Source organism: Poecilia formosa, unplaced genomic scaffold, assembly GCF_000485575.1.
Source record: "Poecilia formosa unplaced genomic scaffold, Poecilia_formosa-5.1.2 Scaffold138, whole genome shotgun sequence".
In the NCBI taxonomy this organism is placed as follows: domain Eukaryota; kingdom Metazoa; phylum Chordata; class Actinopteri; order Cyprinodontiformes; family Poeciliidae; genus Poecilia; species Poecilia formosa.
Genome location: NW_006800077.1, coordinates 1,246,128 through 1,272,564, shown reverse-complemented (window position 1 = coordinate 1,272,564; position 26,437 = coordinate 1,246,128). Strand labels below are relative to the sequence as shown.

The 26,437-nt window shown below is 41.8% G+C and overlaps 1 protein-coding gene across 4 annotated transcripts in view; it reads right to left on the bottom strand.

Annotated features, from left to right (window-relative positions):
* The window catches only part of epha4l (eph receptor A4, like), a 68,761-nt gene that overhangs the window by 41,457 nt on the left and 867 nt on the right, over positions 1-26,437 (bottom strand). For all 4 annotated transcript variants that reach the window (XM_016676644.1, XM_016676645.1, XM_016676646.1 and 1 more), the window contains exons 2-4: positions 25,525-25,592; positions 21,788-22,451; positions 562-717 (exon numbers count right to left, since the gene is read on the bottom strand). In XM_016676644.1, coding sequence (XP_016532130.1) covers positions 562-717; positions 21,788-22,451; positions 25,525-25,592 — 888 coding nt within the window. The remainder of the gene's footprint in view (positions 1-561; positions 718-21,787; positions 22,452-25,524; positions 25,593-26,437) is intronic.

Here is a 26,437-nt window from a genome sequence, read left to right as displayed (position 1 = left end):
CTCGTATGTTAAACGCATATAGCTTGCTTTTCCCCCCCCCATAAAAATAGGGACTTGTTTATTATACGGTTTTCACAATTTGTTCTGCTTTTTTTTAAATGTTTTTACAATTACAAACTTAAAAAAAAACAAGAGAAAAATGAACACATAGTAAGAAATTTCACACTAAGCATATTTCTTTCCCCGTGTATTTAATTTTTAGCACATTTACTGCCCCATCTGACTGATTCACCAACTTTATTTTTACCACCTCCTGGAAACATTCAGCCTCTCGTGTTTTCACTGTCCGCTGCTCTTTTACAGTGAGGTGTAACAGTTTATGCCATAATTAGTTCTTCATGTCACCATGACTGATCATTATGTGCCACCTGTAGTCGGTAGACACCTATTAAACCATCAGCAGCCAGTTTAATGTTTGTGCAGGATGATTAGTGTGTGGATGTAAGGGGCTGCTTTTCCATGAAAGGGTAAGGTTCATAATACAGCTTAGCGGTGCATGCTAGGAAGATGCTGTAAGCTGTAATAAAGAAATGTAAAATTATGGAATGTGGGTGTACTTACGGGTGCAGGGCATTGATGCCGGGTCTGTTTCCGAGCGGAAGAATCCCTTGTCGCAGGCACAGGATGTGGAGCCCTCCCTCACGGAGTAACTGTGTAGCGGACACTTAGAGCAGGAGCCGTCAGTGGCCAGAGCACGGTAGTAACCGATTTTACAGGCTGCAAGATAACAAGGAGGAAAGGAAGCTTGGGTTAAATGTGATCTGCATCAGAACGTTCTGATGGTTTGTTCAGCAAACATTTGAGTTTTCTTTATACAAAAGATGAATACAAAAAGAATATTGGGGATACGAATACCCAAAACGAGGAGCACAAATGGGTAAGAAAAATCACCTAGAATCCAATAAATCCTTTACTGAAGCCATCTGTCATTTGCTGCATTTGGCATTTCACCGTAAAAGAGGCACCAAAGACGTGATTGTTTTTGCTCTATGTAATCTGAGAGGCTGACAGAAGTTGTTTTCCAATGAAGGACAAGTAGAGACCATGCTGATCTTTGCCATTTTCTGTCAATTTAACAATTTTTTTTTCTCTCTCATGCCTTGTCTCTTTTCACCTTTCTCATTAATCTCTATTCTGGTATCAGAAAACAGGAGAACTGCGGTATTGGTTGCAATATTCTCTGACAGAAAATAGAAGCTCAAATAACCATCTCTTGTCACTCTCGCACAACCCCAAACGAAGCTACGGCAAGACTTGGCACTGCAATGGAACACGAGACTGTGGCATTTCAGACAACTTAACAAGCAAATGCCACCACTCTTGGCACAGCAGGGGGTCTGTCACTCTCACAGGGCTGCTTTTATTCAGCTGGAGTCCAAATACACACCTACATACACCTCCATCTAAAACGGTAACCAAAGTGACACTTTTCCTACTTTTGACGACAGTGCTTGGCTTTCTTTTGAGCGACAGTTTGATTGGAGGTCTCGTCTTTCAAGGAGTTTCTCCTTTGTCTATCTGTTTCTGTAATGGCCGGGGGGAAACCTGGCAGGGTTATATTTCACCCCCTGAGCGCTGAACCAGAAGAGGAGGACAAAAGGAACAATTCTGGAAGAGGCGCGGCCCAGACAGTGGCAACACCGATTGGACCAAATAAGCTGTCATTCAGGGAGGTTGGCATGTTCTTGTCAGTTGGAAAGTAATGGTACGGTAGCTGGGGTGTTGGTAGCGTCATGTTAAAGCTGGTGCCATGTGTGTGCTAGTACCCGTCTTATCGTGGTGCATAAAGAGCCAATGAATTCATGCTAAATTTCAGTTATTAACTTACACACGTACAATGACCCAGAATAACTTTAAAATCACCTGACTGATATTGAGTTGGTCACTGTTTAGCCCTGAACTACCCTGGCCATTTGTTAGATACTAATGGTAGTTTTGGAGCTGCTTGGACTCAGAAGTCTTGCCATCACCATGTAGCATTTGTGACGCTCATATAAATCCTTACACTCATTGTTGTGGCCATTTATGTAAAGTTTGCAAATTGTAATTTCTACTAATTTAGTTTTCTATTTAGGGAAGTTAGAATTTATTTAAGTTAGTTTAGATCCAAAATCTGTAATTAATTTGTATATTTGAATTGATTAGATTATGTTGGTAATTGGTTAGACCCTCCCATTAATTTGAGTAATTAAAAACACACCGGGTGCTTGGGGGAGGCATTGTTTGGCAAATGTTTGGTGTGTGGACGGGAGGTTTTTTGTAAATGATTTTTTGACCACTTTTCACTTTTTCGTACTTGAAATGTCACATTAAGTTTACTTTCGTTTTTGGCTAAGTTGTAGGACATTTTTGGTAATTATTTTGTCGCTAATTTTTTGCAAGAAATAAAGAATATATTTTTTCAAACAAATTAAGTCGGAAGTGCGTTCAAATCAAATCGCCTGTTAATAGAATATTGTTTTTTGGAAACTAGAAGGCTGCGACACTCATGTTTCTTGCTTTAAGAGCAAATTGAGGACAAAAAGTTTTCTAGCTGCCTAATTTAAGTAACCCTACCAAAAGGTTAGATACTCTGAGGTAATCAATTCACCTTTTACTGGTCATAATGTTATGCCATAATGGTGTTTGTGTGTACCCCTTTAGTTGAAATGGCTCACAACCAATCCAGATCTCAAAGTATGTTTCTGATGGTTTCCACACCGCAGCCATAAATACATCAGAGGTTTCTACATAAATTCAAGTAACTCCCCCATGTGTTAACCACACCAGAAATCAAATCAGCAAACGTGCACCACAGCGATGAGAAAGTCCAAGAAAAACTCTCATTCCACCAAGCAGCCAACACATTCACATATACAAACAGCTGAGGAAACCCTCCACAAGCCCCACTAAAATACCGGAAAATCCCTCTATTGTAAACGTAATAAACTCTTTGCCTCGCAGACTCTGCTCTGGAGCAGCTGGATTAGCGTACCAGAACGTCAACCGAGTGGGGCTAGCTGATACCTGCTGAGTCATTCTTTGTCGGTTTCCATTCACTCAATCGGGGCTAAATCCCTGCCGCTTCACTCACTAACGCTAAGCTACGGCCTCATTGACTGCAGCCTGCAGGGGTGAGTGAAGCCTCTTCTTTTCTTCACAGTTTCACGAACAAAGAGAGTACAGATTAGTCAGGAGGTGCTTTCAGTTATCTCTGTATCTTTGAGGGAATCTCTCAAAACCTCTGGAGACAGAAGAACAGCAGGATTTGTGGTGTTGTTTTAAGCCACCTCAAGAGGCAAAATGCAAAGTTGCATTAGAGATAGGTACTTGTTCGCTGACCAGGAAAGTGTCTGGAGTTTATAGTGGGGTCAACTGGTTGTGTTTGATGCTTAAAGCTGGCGGGAGAGTTAATTGAGTCCCAAACTTCATGGTCTTCATTGCAGAGTGCCTTTAAAGCCTAAGAAACAATCTAAGATTGGGGTACCTCCAACTGTGCACAATTCATAAGACATTTGCATGTCAATTATGAAGCCATCCCAGGTTGTCTCCAGAGTCCCCACAGGCCGTCCCAAAGTTTTATGTGAAAACCCAGACCCACAGAGATGTGCTGGCATCTTCATCTGCACTCAAACATCTTAGTTTTAGAGCATGTCTGAAAAACATGAGGACTTGTTTATAACACCGACTGCCCTAAAGAAAGGAATGACGTAGGAAAAAAAAGAGGTCGATATCCAAGTAAAGCTGGGGAATTTGCTTCCTATTAGGAGCATGAGAGTGTGTCTAAGGGGAGAAACCACAGCAGTGGGTGGTCCGAGATTCCCCCTTAAGACTCTCTGGATTTATCACTGTCCGGGCCAGCCATGGCAAACCCTCACTCAGCCGCAAATACAGACACACTTGAACACGTGTGTTTAGTTTATACGGGATCTGGGATAAGATCCCTCATCGTATCCCTTTTGTAAAGCTTGCAAAAGTCAAAACCAATTTTTCCACACCGTCTTCGATACTGTTTCCCTTTTTGCCCCTGTCACTCTCTTGCTCTTCTTTATTATTTTTTTTCTTACTCTCCCTCCGCCTTCTATCTCTTTCTCCCGCTCTCCTTGGCATTCTCTCGGCAGGCCTCCTTTCAGACAGAAAGGGGTTTGTCAGGTGCCAAATCCTCGAGCTCAGAGATCAAAGGGAGACAAAGACACTGGTGACTTACTGTTCTATTCTGGAAAAGCGGGAAAAAAATGGAATCCCTCATAGACAGGGGCATCGTATTCTTCACTTATTCCCTCCCTGCAGATCCTTCTCTCATTCGGTCCTCTTCTCTGGCTTTAGTCTTTCCCCCCCTTTTGTCAGTCTTTCTCCTGCCCAATCCTCATTCCTGTTGTCTCCAAGCTAAAGCCCGTTTAGAGGAGAGGGATGACAAGGGTGGGGAGGGGAGGGAGCTAATGAGTAGTTTTGTAAGTGTGGTGGGGATTTCTCTGGCTGAATTGGTTGCAGTGTGTGCATGGGGGCAGGAAAATCTGTTCACAACAAAGCAATCAACACAACCATCGACAAAAATAGGAGTGTTTAAAAAAGATACTGATGCTATGATCGCAGCCCACATGTATGCCAACTGAAGTTTTCTTCAGAGTGGCAACAACCCACACAACAGGCTTTGAAAAGGCATACATGTTCCTGATACTGCAGCCAAATAAGACCACATCTACCCACACGCTGCAGCCCACCTTGTGCGACCCACATATAAAGCCCGATAGGCAAGCTATACTGCAGCCTACACAACAAAGTATCCCGTGCACCGGGGAGTGAAACTATGATAACATACCACAACAGCGGTTCAAAGCTATGGGAATGTAGCACCCAGCACATAGAACACAATAGCTAGGCCTTTCCAGACAGACAGCTGCTCTTTTAATCAGAAGAAGAGAATTAAGTTCAATCGACGGCATTTTCACTGCTTTCATGGTTTCACTTTATCTTCCTCAAGTGATGAAAAGTCAGACCCTTTTTTTTTAGTCAAAACAGACAGTAAGCACTCTTTAGAAGAGGCATCCCCACAAAGCAGCTCTTTGAAAAACCAAGCGATCAACTTTCAGGCCTCGAGGCAAAGGAGAGTCTCTGCTTCAGTCTAAATGCCTCTCTGCACCTTGAAGAGCCAACCATCTCTATGCAGTATGGCGTCGTTGTTTTTCTGCAGATTGATGATAACTGTGAGACTCCTGTTAGAAACCATTTGTATGTTTTTCAGTGCTTTATCTTCTTGCCCATTTCAGTCGCAGGCTGAATTGTTCTAACTGTGCTGAATGCAGACAATGAAAAAAAGCTTAGACATCAAGTCACCTGAGCGGCTGGTATATAAGCACAGGATCACTAGCAACTGACCGCTAGCATCTGTCACTGGAACAGCAGGAGAGTGGAGCAGGTTAACTCATTAATTCTGTCACTCCGCGTTATTAATTACCTCCGGCCCCGACAGCAACGCGGAGCCACGCGGCAAGCAAAACACATCAGCATGATGGATGAGGGACACACGGCCAGCGAAACTGATCACCATGATTGATGACGTACACTCGACACACATCTTGACCTTGACCTGGATTGGGGGATAAGGTCCTACACTAGCTGTATCATCCTTTAACATGCAAATAGTAAAGTCGGATGGTCACATCTGGGTTGACATCCTTACTAGTGGTAATGAAGGATTTAAACAAAAGCCAACAGGGCTAACAACATTAAGAAGACAAGAGCCAGCATTGCTGACAATCACTGCGGCTTCGGTAGTGGTGGCTAATACCGGGGGGAACGAGACTTGGCAGCAGTTTGTCTGTCAAATGTCGGATGATTTATAACTGTATATTAGCAGCACCAATCCATCAACTGAGTGCTACCAGAAATGTAGCCCTCATTAAAATACATGTATCCAGCAGACAGGAGCATCAGCCAAGGCCCCAGCTGAGGAAAACACATTGTGACAATCAAAATTATCACCAAGCTAAGCCCTGAGAACAAAACAGGGTATACTTAATAACAATCTTGTGCTGATCGCTTGGCTTTTTACCCAGATATTAGGTACAAGAGCCAAACTCCACGCAGGCAGGGGTTCAAAAAAATGTAATAATGTTTATAACATAATAAAACTTAGATTGTACACAAGTTTTCCAACTACCAACATTATCTAATCGTCTCTAAGCGATTGGTATGACAAGACAACAAACTGAAAGCTATTCTGTGGTGGTGGGTGATTGATTGAAACATTTTGGTTTAGTTGTGCTTGGCAATGGTAACCAAATGTCCAACTTTTTAAGTTCCAAGTAGCAAAAAATAAATAAATAAAAAATAAATAAATAAATCAAATTTGCATGCTTTTCACTAATTTGAAACGAATAATCCAAAATGGTCACCATAAGACAGAGAACTCAGCTCTTTATGCTTCAGTTGGTATGTACCATTCACAGTCCCTAACAACTTTTGCTTCTAAACATGTTGCTGTGGTATTTGAATGGAAGACACACAGAACAAATATTGCTATCATATTAATGCCCTGCTAATAATCAAATGTTGAGGACATCCACTAAATTTTCCACCAGAGGTTCTAAAGGTTGAAAGCAATGGGAATACGAGACATTTTTTTATTAAGAATATGAGCAAAGGTACATTAAATTAACATTTTAAGCTTTCATAAGCCATTTCTTCTTCAATATTGTCCTGTTTGCTAAAATTACAACGTAGAACCACCTTTATTGTTAATCCTTGTGTTGCATAAGTGGAAAAAAATTAAATATTGTTCTCTAGACTTCCTGTTCAGCAAGGTCTCCTTGTTCTTATTGACACGTAGGCCTTGACTTCCTCTTTAATTTGTCCAGCCTGGCTTTAAAAAGGAATATCAGCACAATGGTTATATCATGAAAATCTAACGTATTCCACCCAGCCTCTTCAGAACGTACACTGCCACTCCTTAAAAAATAAGGGACAAGCTTCTGAAGGTGAATGTGAGGAAATGGATCAAACACTAAAGAAAGGTCCAAGAAGGAAAGCATGAACACAGAGGGTAAAGTGAGCAAACAGTTTAAAATGAGAGAAGGAGAAAATAATATCTTTCCTTGATGAAATCCTGCTGGACTTTGGACATGTTGGGTTTGTGCAGCTCAGACGCAGCCTTTGTGCCAGAGGTGGCACCACCAAAAGCTGGGCATAACGCCAAAAGATTGAGGGCCTTTTGTGACCTAAGATCCACACAGAAGGTGGATAATTGACCATGATTCAAGGCAAACAAGACCAGAAATTATACCTCATCCACAAACAGAGGCGTACAAACCTCTGCACACCTGCACACAGTCAGGTATGAACAAAAAAGCCCTTGAAAAGCCCTCTGCGCTTCGGAGGCACTCCGCAGCACCACCCATGCATGCAAATAAACAGACACACGCACATCCACTAAACAGGCGTGTTTTTCTGAGAGCAGGTTGATGAAGGGGACAGCAGCACAGTGGGGACAATGCTCAATAAACAAACAGTCATGTTTTTGTGTCAAACCAATTTTCTCAAGGTCTCCAAAGGGTGGAGTGTCATGTTGGACAGTGCACATTTGCATATGTGTGTTTTTTTTAGCATCCTTTCCTGACATTAGTTAGAATGAAAAGAGCTTCATTTAGATTCTATTATCAAAATAATAACAGAAAAAAATAGGCAGGAGGATGAGAGAGGAAGGAAGAATGCTAATGTTGCTGTGCCGGAACACACCGGCAAACAATCGGGAGAGTTAAACCATTCTGCTCATGGTGAGCCGTTGAGAATGGGAAAGGAAAATGGAGGATGTGTGAGGAGAACACACAACAAGCACACACTAAGAATAGGTGAAAAGGAAGAGGAAGCTATAAGGAAACAGATTGAAAGGGGCCTCGGATCCAATTCTGTAAACAAGTATGAAACACGTGTCTTTCTTTAGTGCAAATCGATAACAAATCAGTCCAGATGCTGGCTAAACAGTGTTATACATTTATTTAACCGCAACTGCATCTGTAAGCATCCTCTTATTTTTAGCAGCTTTACAATTAATCTACATTGGTTAAATTATTCTGTGTGATCACTACCAGAAGTAATAATTTAGAAAGTAGAATCAGATATTAATAGCATATTAAATGTCTTATAAAAGTATTCAGACTCTTTGGATCTCTTCTCTGTGCATAATACAGCCACAAACTGAGTGCTCCATTTGGAATGTTCTGTGATGTAACACAAAACTGTAACATGAAGAGAATACATGGTTTCCATCTGAGCCCTTACTCTGCAGAACCACCTCTCACTGCAATTGGATGTTTAAGTCTTTTGCACATTTAGACGGTGATTTTTTTTCTCCCGGTTCTCCATTGACTAAATTGAGTCAGATTAGATGGAAAAAAAACTGTGGACATCAAAGTTTAAGTCTTGGCATAGATTATTAGTTGGGTTAGAGTCTGATCTTTTACTGGGCCACACTAACACACAAATATATTTTGATCTCAATCATTCCATTGCAGATCTGGCTGTATCTTTAAAGATCCTGGAAGATTTTGCAGCTTCTAACAGATTTTCTTCCAGGATTGCCCCGTATTTAGTCTCATCCTAGAAAACCATTCTGACAGCATAACGCTGCCACCACAACATTTTTCCACAGGTATGGTGTGTTCAGGGAGGTGGTGCACACTGGTGAACTCCTGGTGCATCCCTCTTACCAAAGACCAAAAGAGGTCGGGAGGAACTTTAGCAGTTTGATTCTTGGTAACAGAAGTTGGCTCTTGGGAGTTAAAATGTCACTTTATTATTATTATAGATATTTCCTATGAAAAACCTTGAAGTTGAAACATGACAACATGTAAAAATGTTCAGAGAACAGCTTTTCAAAGAACTGTGCAGGTTTTATTACCAACATTTTTTTTTTTTTATGCAAAGTGAACTGGATGAAAAATGGCATTTTTGTACATTTCTGGGAGGAATGAGGGTTCGAAGACGGGACTCTCTGATCATCATAATCTGGTCATTTAGGGAAAATATGTGCTACCAGTAATTCAACTAGATGTCCTAAAGTGTCATTCGGTAAATAATGACACTTTTAATACAAAGTTGACATTATTGAAAATGTCTTTGTTATGACAACTTGACATTAACCAAGAAGTCATTGCTGATATAAATTTGTTATAAAAGTATTACTGATTGCACTTTAAAAATTAGGTAGCTTTATGTTATTAAAGGTAAAGTTTAAACAGTAATGATTTCTTGGTTAATGACAAGTCATAACAAAGACATTTTCAATAATGTCAACTTTGTATTAAAAGTGTCATAATTTACCGAAGTGTTACCATTACTTCTGTCTGATGTCATTACCACATTCTAAATCTATGTGTAAACCTGTGCAAATTGGTCTGTTTTTTAAATGATCAGATTTTTCCATTATGAAAACTTCCCCACAACAGTAAATGTACATTAAGCTCAGACGTAATCCTATCCAATCCCCTGTAGAGAGTCAGATTATAAACACGCCTCACATTCACATGTGACCTACACTATGTGATACACACATCTGTCAGCGCTTAAGCATATAGAAGCACATGCAAAACTTTAATTGCCTAGTTGTCGGTAGTCTCAAGGGCAGGTTTGCCATTAGCCTCTTGCGGTTTTTCTGGATGTACGTGAGGAGGACTCGGAAAGGGTCGATTCACGGCTGAAAAGATTATTTTTAGTTTGTTTGTTTAGGTAATCTACAGGCAGCTCCCAGACGACAGCCTGTCTGGGGCCTCAAAACACCTTCTATTGTGCATGCGTGTGTGTGTGTGTGTGTGTGTGAGTCTCTGAGACTAGCACTAGTGCTGTGACTGCTGTGTGTGTGCGTGCACACTGAGGCTACATAAAATTTTCGCGGGTCAGTAGCTCTTCAGCAACTCATGTCAGGTCAGCGATGGTCTCCATTGTAGGTGTCAAAGCATTGACCTTTACTTTATCTTGGTGTTGCCCCCTTCAAGTTACTTTCCCTACTTTTTCTTTCTTGTTCCAAACAAGACTGAGGTCATTTCTTTATGGAAGTGCAATGGCCTTAAAGGGGACCTGTGACTAAAAGTGGTTTGGCCACATGTTAGCATGATATGCTTTGGCACGATAACTGTGTGCATTCCTAAGCCAATCGGACAAATCAGCATGTATAAATGTTTCATAGTTTGAATGTGTAGTCTTCTCTAACCACAGGCAGCTTGAACCTGGCTGGCCTTGCAGTGGGGGGTTACAGCATGTCTCAGGTTAATGGCTGCATAGACAGGATTGCTATGCTAATGTGTTTTAGCACGTAGCTTTGATGTGACGAAAGATGCACAGGCAGAGTGATTATAAGGAGAGACCAATCAGTGTGAGTGGAAAATGAACATCAGGTGTTCGGATAGCACTGAAACTGAATTCTGTGTTATGTTGGAATGTTTCTCCCCTTAAAAGCTCACGAAAAACTCCTTCTTATCTTTTGTTATGTAAACAGGTCACTATAAATGATTTCTATTTGGTTTGTGACAAACTTCAAACGAGTTTTTGTGTAGTTTTGTTTCCATAACTTTTTTTATTTATTTATTTATTTTTTTGCCACTCTTCCAAAAGGCACGGCTTTTTGAAAAGCAGAACATAGCTCTCAACTGATTTCTCGCCTGAGCTCCGCAGCTTTTCCCGACTAACAACAAACTTCTCCTTCTAAAGGTTGAAATGGATTTGGTTTTTTTTATGGATGTTATAGTAAATGGGCCTGAGTACAAATGCATACTTCAGTTTATAGATGTCTTGAAATTGTCAGATATTTGTGTTGAAATATGTTAGGTAGTGCATAATCAAGCTACTTGGTGTTGATTAAAGTAGACTGAAACACCAATGAAGTTTGAGGTTTTACCCTGGACAAGGTTTTGTAGATATGAATAGTTTTGTAAGTCACTGTAGGGTGATGCTCAACATTTTGGAATCTTCATCAGCAACTGAAGCCACCTTGAGCCTCCAGGCTTTTCAGAGATTTACTCATAACTGTATAGTTATTGCCTAACACATTTCAATAATGTATGACAACAAAAACAGGTCTTGCACCACACAAAATCAAAGTTGTTTGCTGGAGGTATTTTCTTCCGTTAAACAGAAGAGTTGTTGGGTATCAGGCTGTGTTTCAATAAAATAAAAAGATTTTTTCAAAGGTGCCCACGTTCCTACTGAAACCATTTCAGTGTCAGGTGAAACAGCTCAACTACAAGCATCAGCAATATTGGCTCTGATATCAACCGCAGCTGCTGGAGGTCAAGCTTTGACCACACCGGGCTTGTTCAAAGAGCCGCATCACTCTGTACCCCTAACCCCCCACTTCACCTTTTATATCTCCAGCCGTTTATCAGAGCCAGAAGGCAGCAACTGATTCATGATCCTTTCTTCTCTATTGTACACACACCGTTTCTGTCACGTATACACTGTAGGTCATCAAATAAACTTCTCTCAATCTCTATCATGTTCTTCCTTCGGTTTTCTATCCACTCGTGTTTCCTTCTTCCTCTAATATACCACCTTGGCGTGAAGTTTCAAGAGAAACACGTCTCATTTTCTTCCTCCCCACCCTTCCAGCAGTATTCTGCAACAGGCTTGGGATCAGAAAGGATCAAGATTTCTAATCCCAGAGACATGCCCTGGCATGGATGCACCTCTGCCTCTGGCTGGAGCGCTGCAGCTTCAGGTCTTCCAGCGCTGCAAGACCTCCACATCCTCAAATTACATTTTGGCTCTCCCACAGGGAGGTTGCACCTCACCAGAAACCCCGCAGTGTGCTTGATACACAAACAAGATTGTATTTTGAGGCACAGACGATTCACAGGAGGGCAGCCAGCTGATCTCAGAGTTCTGGGCTGAGACCAAAGATTTATACATAAGCGCAAGAAAAAAGAACAACAAAAAAAACTACTGGCTTATTTTCTCAAAGAAACATTTGATTTATGTTGTTCAGAGAAAAGGTGGGTATTTTTAAAAACAAAATTCTGAGAGTACATCACAGAGGCAACTTTATATATATATCACCTCTGACCTTCACACCATGCTCAATGCATCTTGCTATACTGGAGGTGACAGTGCATTAAGAGTTATGGGTCACAGAGCTAAATTTGATTTATTTTTTATTTTTTTATTTTTTTACACATCTTAACAGCTCATTCAGGCTGTGAGAGTGCGAGAGAGAGCAAGTCTTTCTGCAATTACTAGAAAGCAGAATTAAACTTCTGCCTGTCTTGGAGTATGCTGCATTAGGAAAGGTTGGGAATCTCAGAGTAAGTTCATACAACTAAAACCTCAGTTTTAGTCATGCTAGCCATGCTACTATGGTGCTAAAGACATGGTAGCTCTGAAATAATGTATTTGTTTTCAAAAATTTGTAAACCCTGTTTTACAATGTCTTGCTTACACATGATGTGACTTCACCTCTGCTCTTATAATATACACATATTAAGGACCAGTCACAACTAGAAACAAGTATTTGGAGAATGTGCCGGATACAGTTCTTATGGTCAGAATCATTTAATATCTGTATTGACAGATCAAATCATTCAAAGTGGTGCATCTCTCCTAGTGTAACTGATTAAAAACTCATAATTGCATCAGCAGCTGTTTTGCTTGCATCTACCTCTGGATCTACCTCTGAGATTTATTCGACATATTTTGATTGAGTGAGTGTGATTCTGGAGAGCATAACGAGGTGTTCAGTTTCCTCCACCACCATGATTAGAAAGGGGGGGGGGATCTCAGCTCATTAACATGGACTCTGTGTCCAGTCTCAGAGCCCATCAGATTGCACAGCGGCTCTTTATTGCAAGCCTTTTTAGTCATAACCCTTAACTGATTGCTGCAGAGAAGCTCTTTGATTTGGCCACTGAACCCTGTGCCCCGAGAGAAAAGGATGACGGGGGAAATAGAAGAAAAGACCACCTACTATTGGCCCAGCGGGACTGAGGGAGCTTAAGATAGAAATCAGTGGGAGAAAGAGGCAGGGAGAGATAAAACATTTTCAAGGTGTTTGCAATCAGCTTCCCATTGTAAGAAAGCGAGCAGAGAGCGGTTCGTCCACCTGAGGAGCCGGCGGGCCGCTTTGTCTCCAGGTTCAGATCGTGCAACCAGATCGGGACATTAATAGAGGTTTATGATACAGCATGTGATATGCCTGTTGAGACAGATGCAAAGAACAAATGCGGGGCAGATAATGGCTCACACACCTACAGCAGCACATCGCCCCGGATCAAAAGGATTTCTGTGCAATGGTGAACCGATGGATGAAGTGCAGAAAAAGCACAGTTGCCAGACTGGAACTAAATCTCTTTCCACTTCACTTCCCGCCCATGTTTTTTGTCTCCATTTTTCTCTCTCTCTCCCTGCCTCCTCATCTCCATCTCCTCTGCTCCTCTTGGCGAGAGAGGTCCGTTCTGCCTGTCTGTCGGCACAAAGAGGGTGGCAGGGGCCCTTTTTTTTTTTCCCCGCTTTCACAGGCTCCCTCTCTCCAGAACTGTCCAACCCATGCCCACTCGATGCCTGTCCACTTCTCCCTCCCTACCCGTCTTTCTCTGCCTATACATCCGTCCATCTCCCTTTACAAATCCGGCCTCCTCTCTCTCAGTCGTCTGCCAGCTGAGAGAGCGGGGAGGAAGATTTTCAATTGAGATCAGCAGAAAAGGGAAGGGGCAAAGGAACAAGAGCGAGAGCACGCAGGAGTGCAGGAGAAAATGGAGGGGGAAGCAGGGGAAGCAGTCGGAGGAATGGGGAGAATGACAGGGATGTTTAGAGGGAGATGGAGGGGGTTGTGTTGGTAGAGAGCTGGGGTATTGATTCAGGGCCTTTTGACATGCTAATTTGCTTGCTGACTGCTTTAATCGCTCCCTCTTCCCAACGCAGGCTTCAAAGAGAGGATGCTTTTCAGAAGGATGAGTGCAGAGGAGAGAGGAGGAGAGGAGAGCAGAAATGTTTGTCAATTTTTTTCAGTTCTATGCCACATATGGCGCTGATGCCATCCGACAGCCGTGCTAGCTCCTCCGTACAAACAGAGAGGACGCTGTCAGGGGAATCGCTTACTTATTGTCCAATAAGTACGTTTAAGTTTGCACAACTTCAGAGGTGATCTAAATTGAGTACAGACACCACAAAGACATTTTATCAGCCGGTTTGTGACACTATAATCAGTATTTTTAAGCAGTGACTTTAATAATATTATGAATCTATGCACTGTTAAGCATCCAACATACACAATGAACAAAAGGTCTGGATGCTTTCTGCTAAGCCATGCCTTTCAAATTATATATATAAAAAATAAATGTAGTTTCACTGAAGAGTTAGGCATAAAAAGACTAAAATTAAAAGAGGAACAGTGAAGGATTGAAGGGCTAAGTGACAAGCACCTGCTGAATACTTTCTGATTATTTATCCAGATTAATACGTTTCACTGTACCATGGTTTATTTATTTCATTTTTTTGTAAAATACACACTATCAGATGATAGGCAATATAAAATTACGATGTGCTTCTTTTAAAAATAATGAATAAATACATATTTTTGCTTTTTATTATTTATCCCAGTCGTGCATAAGGTGCTTTGACTAAACAAAAGCAAAATACTAAACTAAAAAATATATTTTATTTTGGTGAGCTTGTTTGGGTGGTTGTGCAAGTTTGGATGATGTAGATTTAATAAACAAGTAATTATTTTGAGTCTATTTTTCCAATTTTGCAGCGTAAAATGGCCTGATTTAGAAATTTACACTATGTGGTTGCATCAGGTTGCATTGAGTTTTATGGTTCAGTTTTATTCAAAGTGCAGAGGCATCTGTATGCAGCTTATTGTTTTAGAGTTGAGTAGCTGTTTTGCAAAAATAAAGTTGTGAGTTTGAGTACCGCTTTCTCCCCTGCCACATGACAACATGTCCTCAGGCAGGGCACTAAAACCAATGTTGCCTTTCGAACTGTGCATCAGTATATAAATGTGTGTGCGTGTGTGCGTGCGTGCGTGCGTGCGTGCGTGCGTGCGTGCATGCGTGCGTGCGTGCGTGCGTGCGTGCGTGTGTGTGTGTGTCTGTGAGGTTCTCTGGGTGGATGTGGCTCCAGCATAAAAGGTGTTTGGAGAAATAAGCACGACAAGAAAAACACTATGCAAACTCACTCCATTTATGATTTCAATCTATTTTAAAAACTTCAGAAAACACCTCTTTGAACAGACTTTCTGATCTGACTGAGTGGTTCTGAACGATGCGCTCTCTTTTATTAGTCAGTTATATTTACTGTTGAACCGCTTCATTGTGTAAGATCTATTTAGAATCTGCCAGTAAAGCACTTTGCTGAAAATGATGCCATCTATATTAATATCCAAGGATCATTTCTAAACTGCAGCTCAGGCCAGTGTTCTTTATTTAAAACCTAAGTTTGACATATTACATATATTTGCACTTTCCCACAGCGGAGGACGGGTGGTTAAATAAAAAAAAAAAAAAAAGAATCCGAAACAAGGTTTTGAGTTTCTTTGGTTTTAATAAATGAGAGCTTAAAAAGTCGTTAGGGAATAAATAAGTAAAAGCAGTTTTTTTTTTGTTTTTTTTTTTCTTTTGCAGCAATGCGGTAACACACGCGCGCTGCGGTATGCTCAGCACTATCGGCGCGGAGCACGTTCTATCACTGATGGCTTCCTGCCCTGAACAGGGGCACGACGGGAGAAGGTGGGGAGGTGATTTGGGGCTGGAGAAGGGTGTTGAGTGCCGAGAACTGCAAAGGGAACAAACACTGAGGCGGGACGGCCGGCCGAGCAGGAAAAACTTTTCAGCACCTCAGCTAATGATGTCTGAATTACCACCAGCAGCCCCTCCTCCGGCCACTAAAGAGAAGATTTGTGCATTGAGGGGATTTTAGCTTCAACATTTAGGAGAACAAAGTATTAAAAATGGCTTAAATAATTATTTCAGGACGAGTGCAGTGGGGTGGGGGGGAAAACCTCATGGGATATTCTGTCCTCTCTGTCTGTACCTGTTGTTCTATCCTGCTTTCAGTCGGTAATAGATTCCTCACCTCTATTCAGCAGCACAAAATGAGCGTCTCTGGTGGCAGAGAGAGTGATGAGTACATCCACCTCTATCCTCCCGCACTCAGCTTGCCTCTGACTGTTCATGCATCTGCTGTACATATGTGTTAGTGTACTCTGAGTTTACTGCTTACCATGTCATTTTGCACATGTGCCTGGCAGGATAGTCGAGCATAGGGCCGTGCATGTGTGTGAGCGGGCACATTGATTTCCCTCTCTCTCTTCATGAGACTGAGCATTTATAATTGGAGTTAGAGTGAGCACTCACAAGTGTCACTTGTGAATGCACGTCTGAGAGAAGAATGACGGGTGATGATGTTCAGTGTGCTGCCCCCCTCCCAGTCTCCCACCGCTGAAGGTATAATCTCATTATTCAGCCCACTTCCTGCTGCCGCCACCACAGACAGGCTGACAAACACTAACCACCTCGACGGCCGGCGCAGAGGGAGGGGGGAGGGAGAAGGCGCGAGAATAAAGACAGTGTCAATGGGTGAAAATTACTAACAGGAGCTCGGGAGAAAAAAAATAAAGGAGTATAAAAAGAGGAAGAGATGTAAAAGAAAGATAAATGCAGATAACGGATCACTGAAGCAAAGGGAAATTTAAGGAGACGGATGACATGGAAGAGAAAGAGAACAAGCAAGCGACTAAGCCGGCGTAAAAGAAGATGCAAATACCTAATTTGTGCATATGCAGAGGAAGAGAAGGGGGACGGGGGGGTGAAACATGGGATGAAATGGGAGAGGGAGAGTGAGTCTGTGTATTTAAAGCCATCGGGGACCGGCTGGCTAAATAGAATTACGTGGTGAATTTAGAATGATGCTCCCAAGCGCATATTTAAAACTGTCAACAGAGGGAGAGAGAGAATGGGAGACCCAGATCCGCACTCACAATGAGCAGAGAAACTTCATCCCTAAAACCTCTTAATCCAGGACCACTGAGGGCTTCCAGCTCAACAGAGACAGCTGGGAATAGTGCAGGAATGAAGGGAAGGGAGCAGGGGAACATCAGGTGAGGAAAGAAATCCCAACCCAAACTGACTTCCCAGTTTGAGTTTAGGTTTTGATCCACTCATGTAGGTAATACAAGCAAAAAAAATGAATAGATCTAGAAAGTGAAGTGTGGTATTCATGTAAAATTTGCAGTAAATTAATATCAAGCAACATCTAGTCAGAAAAAAAAAGCTACAGTAATCTTTAAAAGAATTTCATTAATTATGTTTGAGTAATCAACACTCTAAGTGTAAAAGAAAAAGCACAAACAATATTTTAAACTTGAATCTGACATTAGAGCAATGCTTGGCTAAAGTTTAGGTTTGGATTATTCTTCAGTAAACTGACTATAGGCCAAAGTCATGTCCAGACTCCAGGATCAATAGAAGCTGTCTTCCCGACCATATAATTTTTTTTTAACTGCATTAAATCAATCGAAAACGTGCGTTAAAAGGTCTGAGTCAGGCTTTTAAGCAGTTCTGTAAAACTAATCAACTTTGCTCTCCAAATACTTCTTGAGCTTCTACTTGTTGGGTTGTCAAATAGTTTGTTATATTTTCTCGTGGTTTCAAAGGTCTAAGTCCTCTACAGAAATATGCCCAAATTGGAGAAGAAGATGTGTAGCATGTCAACAAGAAAGTAGACCAAGTGTAGTAGAAGTTTGTCATGACTGGTCCTTTTTTTGTTTTTTTTTTTGGAAAATCATAATATGGTCACCATAGTGAACAGTGTAAGAATACCATGACTTGGTAATCAATAGTCTCTAACTATGGTAAAGCTAGCATTGATCTTAAAGCTTCCAACTGATCCCAAACACTAGTTTTAATTTTACGGTTTTTAATCAGTTGGGAGAACATTTGTTCATCTACAGTTCCAATCTAAAATACCTGAATGAAACAGAATATAAAATAGAATTTTACCGTTGTGAAACACTGATTTCATTTGTTTTAAAAAAATGGATTTATGTTTTTGTTTTTCTTCTAAGTATAACTATATCAGTGGTTCCTAAAGTGTGGGGCACGCCCCCTGTGGGGGGGCACAGTGCCATTGCAAGGGGGGCGCAATGAATGAAAAAAAAAAAAAACTCTCATGGAGATTCATGTTTTAACTCAATTTTGCACAGAGGCTTTTTTAAAATGTATTGATGTGAAAAGAAATGTGTTTGAAATAACACTAACGGCAAAGAAAACTCTTCCACTGTATAGAACTAAAAAAAGACAATGTTACACAAAAGTGTTTCACTATAAAGATGGTTTGTAGTTTGTTTTGTTGCAACCTGAAGTGTGAAATAAACTTCAGTGGAGTTTGAAAACAAAATATGTCTGTAGATTTATGTCTATTAAACGATGTGTGTGCCCAGTTGATTTTTTTTTCCTTTTGGTGGTGGCTCGGGGGATTTTATTGTAATCCATAGGGGGGCCCAGAAGAAAATCTTTGGGAACCACTGCCATAGATGAAGACTAGCATAAAACCACAATAAACAAACTGGTCCGACCTGGACTGAAGAATCGTAAACTGATCTAAGAAAAATTTTAAAACACAGTTTGTGATTGATATAATCTCCGCTCTTTTTGTGAAAATGAAAAAACTTTAATATTTTGTTTCCACAGAAACAGTAGTAAAAATGTCTTGGTCTTGTTCTCATGAAAAGGAGAATTATGCATGGTGACGTCTTGTGAGCGCAATCAGTCATACAAACATGACAGTGTTCTCCATGGGACTCGTTTTTCTGACCAAACAAGTTGCAAAATCCCACCAAAAAAATGAAAATAAACACATACTGAAGGGGAAGGGAATGCAATTGTCAACAAGAACCTCACAAAGGAAACAAAAGACATGCTGTGTGTTGACTGAGATGCAGGAAACCTGTTCACAGCTCAGCGAGCAAGCAATCTGCAGTGTCACATGAAACTGCTGACGCCTCAACAAGGCTGCATCCTCAACATACACAAACCTATACAATATGAAGGCAAATAAATCACAACTTTAAATCCGCTGATTTTAATGAAAGCACACATGCCTGCTATGTGTGGCTATTGGAAGAAAGTTTTTCTTTCAGTGTCAAAAATGCTGTAGAGGCAATAATCATGTTTGCATAATGGCCTACAGAATCCTTACTAATGTCTTCCTCATCTGCACCGCAGCACCTTCATCAGTAAAAACGCTCCTCACCAGATGAGGAGCGAGAGTCCTCCATGACCTTCATCATCCCTACAGAACATATGGGGTGGGATGAGGGTAGTGGGGGTGAGGGGCATAGTTAACAGGGAACGGGATCTCAAACACAAACAGACAGAGCCCTCTCCTTAGATCAGGGGGGCCCTTGGCCCTCGGTTTCTCTTGGTTGTCCCTCTTGCCTTGGCCCTGGGGCTACACCATACTCACCCCAGGTCTATGTTGAGTACAGACACACATACAAACTACTGGCACAGCTGTCAAAATCCTGATGTCTTAATCAATCCTGGATCCACAACCCTGTCAGACAGAGCAGTAAGATGGATGCAGAAGGGGGCGACCTCTGACCTCAACCAGGGGAGGAGAATGCAAGTCTTCTGTGCCCCATAAGCTCCCCCTCGGCTCCCTTTTCTCCCCAAACATCACCCTCCTCAGCCGGCTCTCCTGTCACCCAAACAATGATGGAGGAGATTCCATTCATCTTAGGCTGGGAACCAGGGGCCAAGGTGCCCTTGTAACCTCACGCATACACAGGAAGAGAAAAGACACACAAGCCTACAAACGCACACCTTCTAACAACGATACCACGTGAAGCACAAAACACCTTTGAGTATGACGGTGCACGGCTACCTAGTCTAAGTGCAGATTGACACACTGTTTAGTTAAAATTGTTTCAAATCACAAAACACACATCAAGAAAAGCAAAACCCTAAGGTTGGCCTGGAAAACCACCCTGCCCCCAAATGAGCTTCTGTCTGAGTTTCTTGGTCAACACGTCCTTCGAGATGTGGAGCCCTTCTCCCATAGAGCCTGTCACTTGTGGGAATATTAACCAGCTCATCAGTGCACTTGAGAACCAATAGTGGGCAGCACCTTTTAACCCTGGAGTCAGTAGAGTTCATTTGCTCAGTCTGCACTCGAGGCATGTCACCCAGAGTACGACTGCAAGTGAAATGTTAAAACATAAACATTGTAACTGAAGCTAAAAGGTAATGGATTGGCTGGCATTGTTAACTTAAACACAATCAAGGAGCTGCAGTGATACGTGAGCTAAATGGATACATTGGCTTAAAAACAAGTAGTGTCAGAATAGGGCTGGCAAAATATAAAAAGACTGCATTAGTCCCATAAAACCTATGGTTGCGTATCCATACAGCTCTCTGTAGCAGCTACTTTTCTCAACAAGAATTACTCTGATAAGGACACTACTTCAATTTCTAAAGCCTGTATAAGATACAGTAAAGTGAATAGGATCAAAGACATTTCTTTTTCCAAAAATGTAGGTGGTATGATCATAAACTGCATTACAGTGTGCCAAAAAGAAGCATTACGTCAGCTATGCAACGAAGCATGTTTTGATCTCCTTACTTCAGGAAGGAAAACCTGGTGGGAATCGTCTGAAACCAGTAACAGGGAAGCCTTTTTAGGCCATAAAACGAACCCCTATGCCCCATCTGTGACTACTTGAACCCTTTTACCCGTCCCTACCCCCAAGCAGCCACTGGCACCCCTAAATCACCAGACCTGTTTGTCATGCAATTAGTTCTCCAAGATAAAGGCTCCCTCGTAAATTAGGAGAGGTGTAGTGGTCCGTCCCTCCTGTTAATCACCCGTGCCCAGCCTCTGACCCCTCGCTGCTGCAGCTCACTGCTTTTTGTATGTGATGGTGATGGGCTTGTTGGAGGTGTCTACCAATAAAGCAGTGAAGCAAAACTGGCATCCGCCCTACAGGACGGCTTACAACCCTGGGTCAGACTGGTAAAACACTCAACATGGTCCACAAAAACAGTGCTGTGCCACATGTGCTTCACTTTACACCGGGCATAATAAAACAGACAGAAGACTGAGCAAATATTAAGAAATTATAGAAATGAAAAAGAAACTAGAAGAGGGAACTCTGGAATTACTTTTTAATCTCTGCTGAAGGGCCAGGTTTAGAATCACAACAATCTGATTTAGAATAATTATCTAAAAAGGCTAGTCCTTCAAAACAAACATCGCCACCTCAGCCCAGTCTCACCACCGCATTTTCACTCCTCCCAAACATGCTTGGAATCGTAAAGCCTATTTCACTCTTTCCCACTCTTCCCAAAGCTGTCTATCTCCTTTTCAAGCTTTGGGCTCCATTGGGAGCAACAGAAAGAACAGGTGGGGTGAAAGACACAGCAGTGGTGTGAACCAGTTGGAGCTCTGCGCTCCACTCCCAGTTTCACCAATTCTCCTGGGATACATCCCTTTGCACAACACCTCCCAGTGGGCCTGCTAATTACTCCACTTACAGTCGTCATTACTTCTATCACGCAAGCACACCATGAAAAGACTGGAGAAAGCAAGCGAGCGAGGAGATAAAAATTTCCAGCAGAGTGCTAGGTGGGTAAATTGAGAAAGGAAAGCACAGGACAAAGACACAAAACAAAGGGGATAGAAACAAAGAATTACAGGTGGGGGGAAGGGAACATTACTAAAGGGTGAGTGTGGTCAGGATTTGAGGGGTTAGTTTGATGTGAACATTTAGAATTAGGTAAAAGAAAACAGTAAGAAAGAAGAAAAAAATAAAATGGCAGTTGTTCACCTTGGCATTCTGAATTGCGTTCCTCGTATCCAGGGTTGCACAGGCAGTTCCCTATGGGCACCAACCACTCTCCATCGGCTCCGCAGTACATCTTGGGAACCTCCTTTTCTTCCGAATTATCCACACACGAGCCACGAACTTCCACCAGCGATGACGTGTCGGCACCAGTGATAGTATCAGGAAACTGGGCTAGGTTTCGCACGGATAAAGGGCATTTCTTGTAGAAGACCCTAACAGAAACGAGGGCAATGCATGCTCCAACATCCTGGAATGCCAAATAGAAACCCTTCCGTGTCAGGGCACCCACATCCCGGACCTCCGTGTTCAGCTTCATGATGCGATCCCCGATATCCACCTGAGTGAAGCTCTCATCTGCGGCAATGGTGTCTATCTTGGTGAACTGGTTCTCCCGAATGTAGCGCTCCTTGTCGTTGTTGGACTCGTAGTAGTAAAGATTGAAGGTTTCCTTGCAGGTTCCCATGACCCCCGGCAAGCTGTTGCAGTCCCGCAGGGTGAACTTGATCTCGATGTAGACACGCTGGGCACCTCCACGGGGGATCCAGTCAGTACGGAGCCAGTTGTTCTGATTTGGCTCCATGACATTGCACACCTGGTATGTACGGATAGGGATGTTCTTTTCGTCCATAATGCTCACTTCCTCCCACTGGGGAAAGGACGAGAGAAAAAAAAATGTAACAAGAATGAAATTAGACTTGATGGATCTTACAGCTTAAGTTGTATGCCACAAACAATAAGGAAAAAAGTAAAAAAAAAAAAAAAACCTGTTAAGGTTTAAGGACATCTGAAAAACATCTCATAATCATAACGGGCTGTGTAATGCTTAACATGTCTATGAGGTAATGTAACCTCAAAGGAGCATTTGACTGTTTTAGTCAATATTTGAGCTGACTGCTTAACTTAATGCATGTTTTATGAATTACACCTAATAGACTTGTTAGCCCTTAATATGGAATCACAAAGCCACTTTTATTCACTGCCTTCGCTGAAGCATCAGAAAGAAAGAGTATGTAATGAGGTTTATGCCTCAATGATCTTCAGTACAATTACTTTGGGAGTGATATAGAAAAAAAAATCCATTTCCAGCTCACACACAAACATTCAGGTGGATGTTTAAGAACATTAGAGGAGTTATAAAGGAAAGAATGCCATCACCGCATTGCACAGATCTAGAAAGTCTTTGAACAAGTGCTAACGATCTAATGGGCCCTGGCCTGCTTTGTGTCTGCATAATCAAGAGAGACCTGCAGACCGAGACGCACATGTTCACTGAGGTTAGCATGAACTCATAAAGAGAAGGGAGGTACTGATGTGAGGTGCATGGATTATTTTACCCTGTGCGATTTGGCTTATTTTTACCAAAGGGGAGTGTTTGTTTTACTTACGATATAGTTCCCCCTCTCAACAGAGCACTGTTGAGCAAATATGGACCTCATCTTGAGAGGCTCAAAGCACTATGCTTCCCTCAAGTTTTTTAACTGTGTGTTTTAAAAAGAGTCTTTGACTGAGCCGGACTGTAAACAGAAGCAGACGAGCCTTTGGCTTGCGTAGCTTTAGCCATTTGGAGAACCATACAGAAACGAATAGAACCGGGACGATGGGAGATAAGAGCGATGCTGGCAGATATGACTCAATGGCTAATTGTAAACACTCCGGATTAAAACCTTATTTCCCAGGAGGTGGAAGGGATAATACTAAATACAGCTGCAGCTGTATGATTTGAGAAAACGTCTATCATTCCCTGCTGTTCTATTCCACTCTGCTCCCTTCCCTTTGCATCCCACACCCTCCCACCCTTCCCCTTTTGTTGTGAAAATCTAGCGCCGCTGAGATAAGGCTGCCCCTTTCCCTGATAGCAGGAAAGAGGCAGAATGAGATCAATTGGTCATAATGAGAGGGTGAACGCAGGCTCGCAGGAGCTGCCAGGACCCTGTCAATCAATGGTTTGTGATAAGATGGCCGATAGCAGGACCCGAGCGCAGCGCAGGATTGTTTGTGCAGGGTCAAAAGCATAGCATCTAACATCTGTGTCGATGATTTTAGATTCAGTAACAGGCCAAATTGTTGTAAATGATATAGTTTTTTTTGGGTTTTTTTTTTACTTTAAAAGGTTCACTTGTGTTTCTCTTTTTATTTGTGCAATTCAACTAAAATTCCGGAGTGAAAAGTCTTTGTCTAATGAAAGCCACTATTCATTCAGGTTCTTGAGGAAATTAAACACATTATCAAAAGTTACCCTTTGTAGAGCTGGAGGAGGTGTCCGAATTTTATTTGTGCTCTGATATCTAATATCAGAGGCAGGTAGAGTTTGGTATCACGCATTTAGTCGACCCTTTTCCTCTCTGGTTTGTAGCCGGAGCTGGGGCTGAAGCCCACGGCACTTTCCGCCTTATTCATCAGTTCCAGAGGACCCTCTCTAAGCTGCCAAGTTCCCCCCTCTCTTTCTCTCTTCCTCTTTCCCTCCCTCCTCGACTGAATGGTGGACAGGGATATAAAGTTTCTCCACAAAGACCGATTCAATCCAACGTCTATTCAGGAAACCTGACGCCCGCTGCAGTATCAGCCCCTGCATCTGACCATTACGGAGTGGTTAGAGGCAAGGGGAGCAAGCAGAAAGGGGAGCAGGGGTTCCTGGCATTGGAGGCGGGGGGTTTTGTGTGGGTTCCTGAAGCAGACTCTGGAAACTCATGGGACCCTCCAGGTGTTCTGAAGTGTCTCCACATGTAAAATAAAGTATCACATTTTATTTGATCAAAATTTTGGTGTACCTTGAATGAAATGATCTCACTCCAAGGCATGGCCTAGTTACCGTCTCAAAGTATGCCAGGGTTTAAAAGTTGCATTTTCAAATCCACTCAAATTCACCGCCACTGAAGTCTGTTTAATGAGATGCCAGAAAAAGTGCCAGAGGGAGTTTTATTGTGGCTGTCTGGAGCAGTGGGTAACACAGAATTGCCCCTCTTCCACCTGTTGCTGTGCACAGCCAGTCAGCTGGCTGAAATATGGCACCTACATTTTCCCTCACCTACAAGAAACATGAACAACCTGGACAGTCATGTAGTGGACGATAAAGGAACCCCATCTAGAACTAAGGTAAAGTTACTATAAGCAAATAACTAAATTCAAAGTGTAGGCTGGCTACCAGTGCAGATAGCCTGACTAAATTATCACTAAATATCAGACTGTTAGACTTGTGTTACTCTATGAAGGATAGAATGACTAGATATAACTTAATTACTTCTAAATGTAGCCCCCGGTTATTGGACATGTTTTCCTCAAGTTTATGTAAAACAGAAATCCCAAATCCCAAATAAATATATGCTTTAACTGCTTTGACATTAATATTTGATTATTTATGCAATAGCTCGGATAACTGACACTTTTCTGCTAATAGATCCTGCTATATACTTGAGTCTTATTGGTTTTCAATTATTTATTTATTTTTTTGTTTTGTTTTAATATTGTGGCATTTTTACTCAAGCTTATCATATATGAGAATCTCAAAAGCCCCGTGCCTCCTCACCCCAAGACTAAATACCCTGACAGGTTTGACAAATGACAAAATAAATATCCAACCCAGATATTCCTGAAATGGTTTCACCAGGAAAAAAAAAAACTCTTATCAGGGAGGACTGTTTATTTATCACCCCCGCCTCTCCCAAACCTCCTGCAAATAACGGATATCTTCTCTCGGTGGAACAGCTTTTTGCGATACGTACCCCTCCTTCTGTCGGGTTGGCGACCCATCCCAGCTCCCCCTGTACGGCCCTGGAGTCCAATAACGTGACTGGAAAACAAGAATGGGAGACGTTCAATCTTGCAAGCCTCAGACTGTCCACACAACACCAACATAGCAAGAAAAATGGCTTCCTAATTTTTAACCAAATAACAGTCAAACTGGAAAAATATCCGCACATGAGAAATATCGTTGCGGGCAGGGAATTAATATTAAATTTGCTGTTGTCCTTGCGTGCGTTGTGTTCTGCGTAATTCCCCTGCTGTGATGGCCGCTGATTGATTTTCGTTGAGGAGAATGATTTATAGCGATTGGTGTATGGGTCTCAAATTGTTTTTATTTTATTTATTTATTTTTTGTGTGTTTCATTTAAGCTTGGAGACGTTCTGAATGCAAATATGAAGAGTCTAAAATTAAAACAGAGAAAACATAACATAATAGCTCAATAGAGCGTTAATCGCAATGAGTTTTCTAGACAAAACGGCAGCAAGTGGTGTGCGTAAAATGTCTCATCTCCTGCACTGAAAAGCTAATTTCATGAAATATGATATGCAGATTTCACATATTAACAGTAATGAAATCTATGGAAACAAAAGTTTATGTCAAAATGTTAAATATTTCTCATGTATAAAAGTAAAGTAAGTGTAAACGGTCTGTGTGAGTCCAATGCAGATTTGCTCCTCCGATGGGGACACACAGGGTGTTGCTACCAGATCAGTTTATTTAAAATCCCGCTCTGTTTGCAGAACGAGAAAAATATTCTGGAAAAGAGACGCTGCGCGAAGAGAATACTGTCCAGGCCGGTCAGTGGAAAGTTAAAGCCCAAACCTTCAGCTCTCTTGGTGTAGACATTTTGCATTATTCCGTTGATTCTTGATTATATATATATATATATA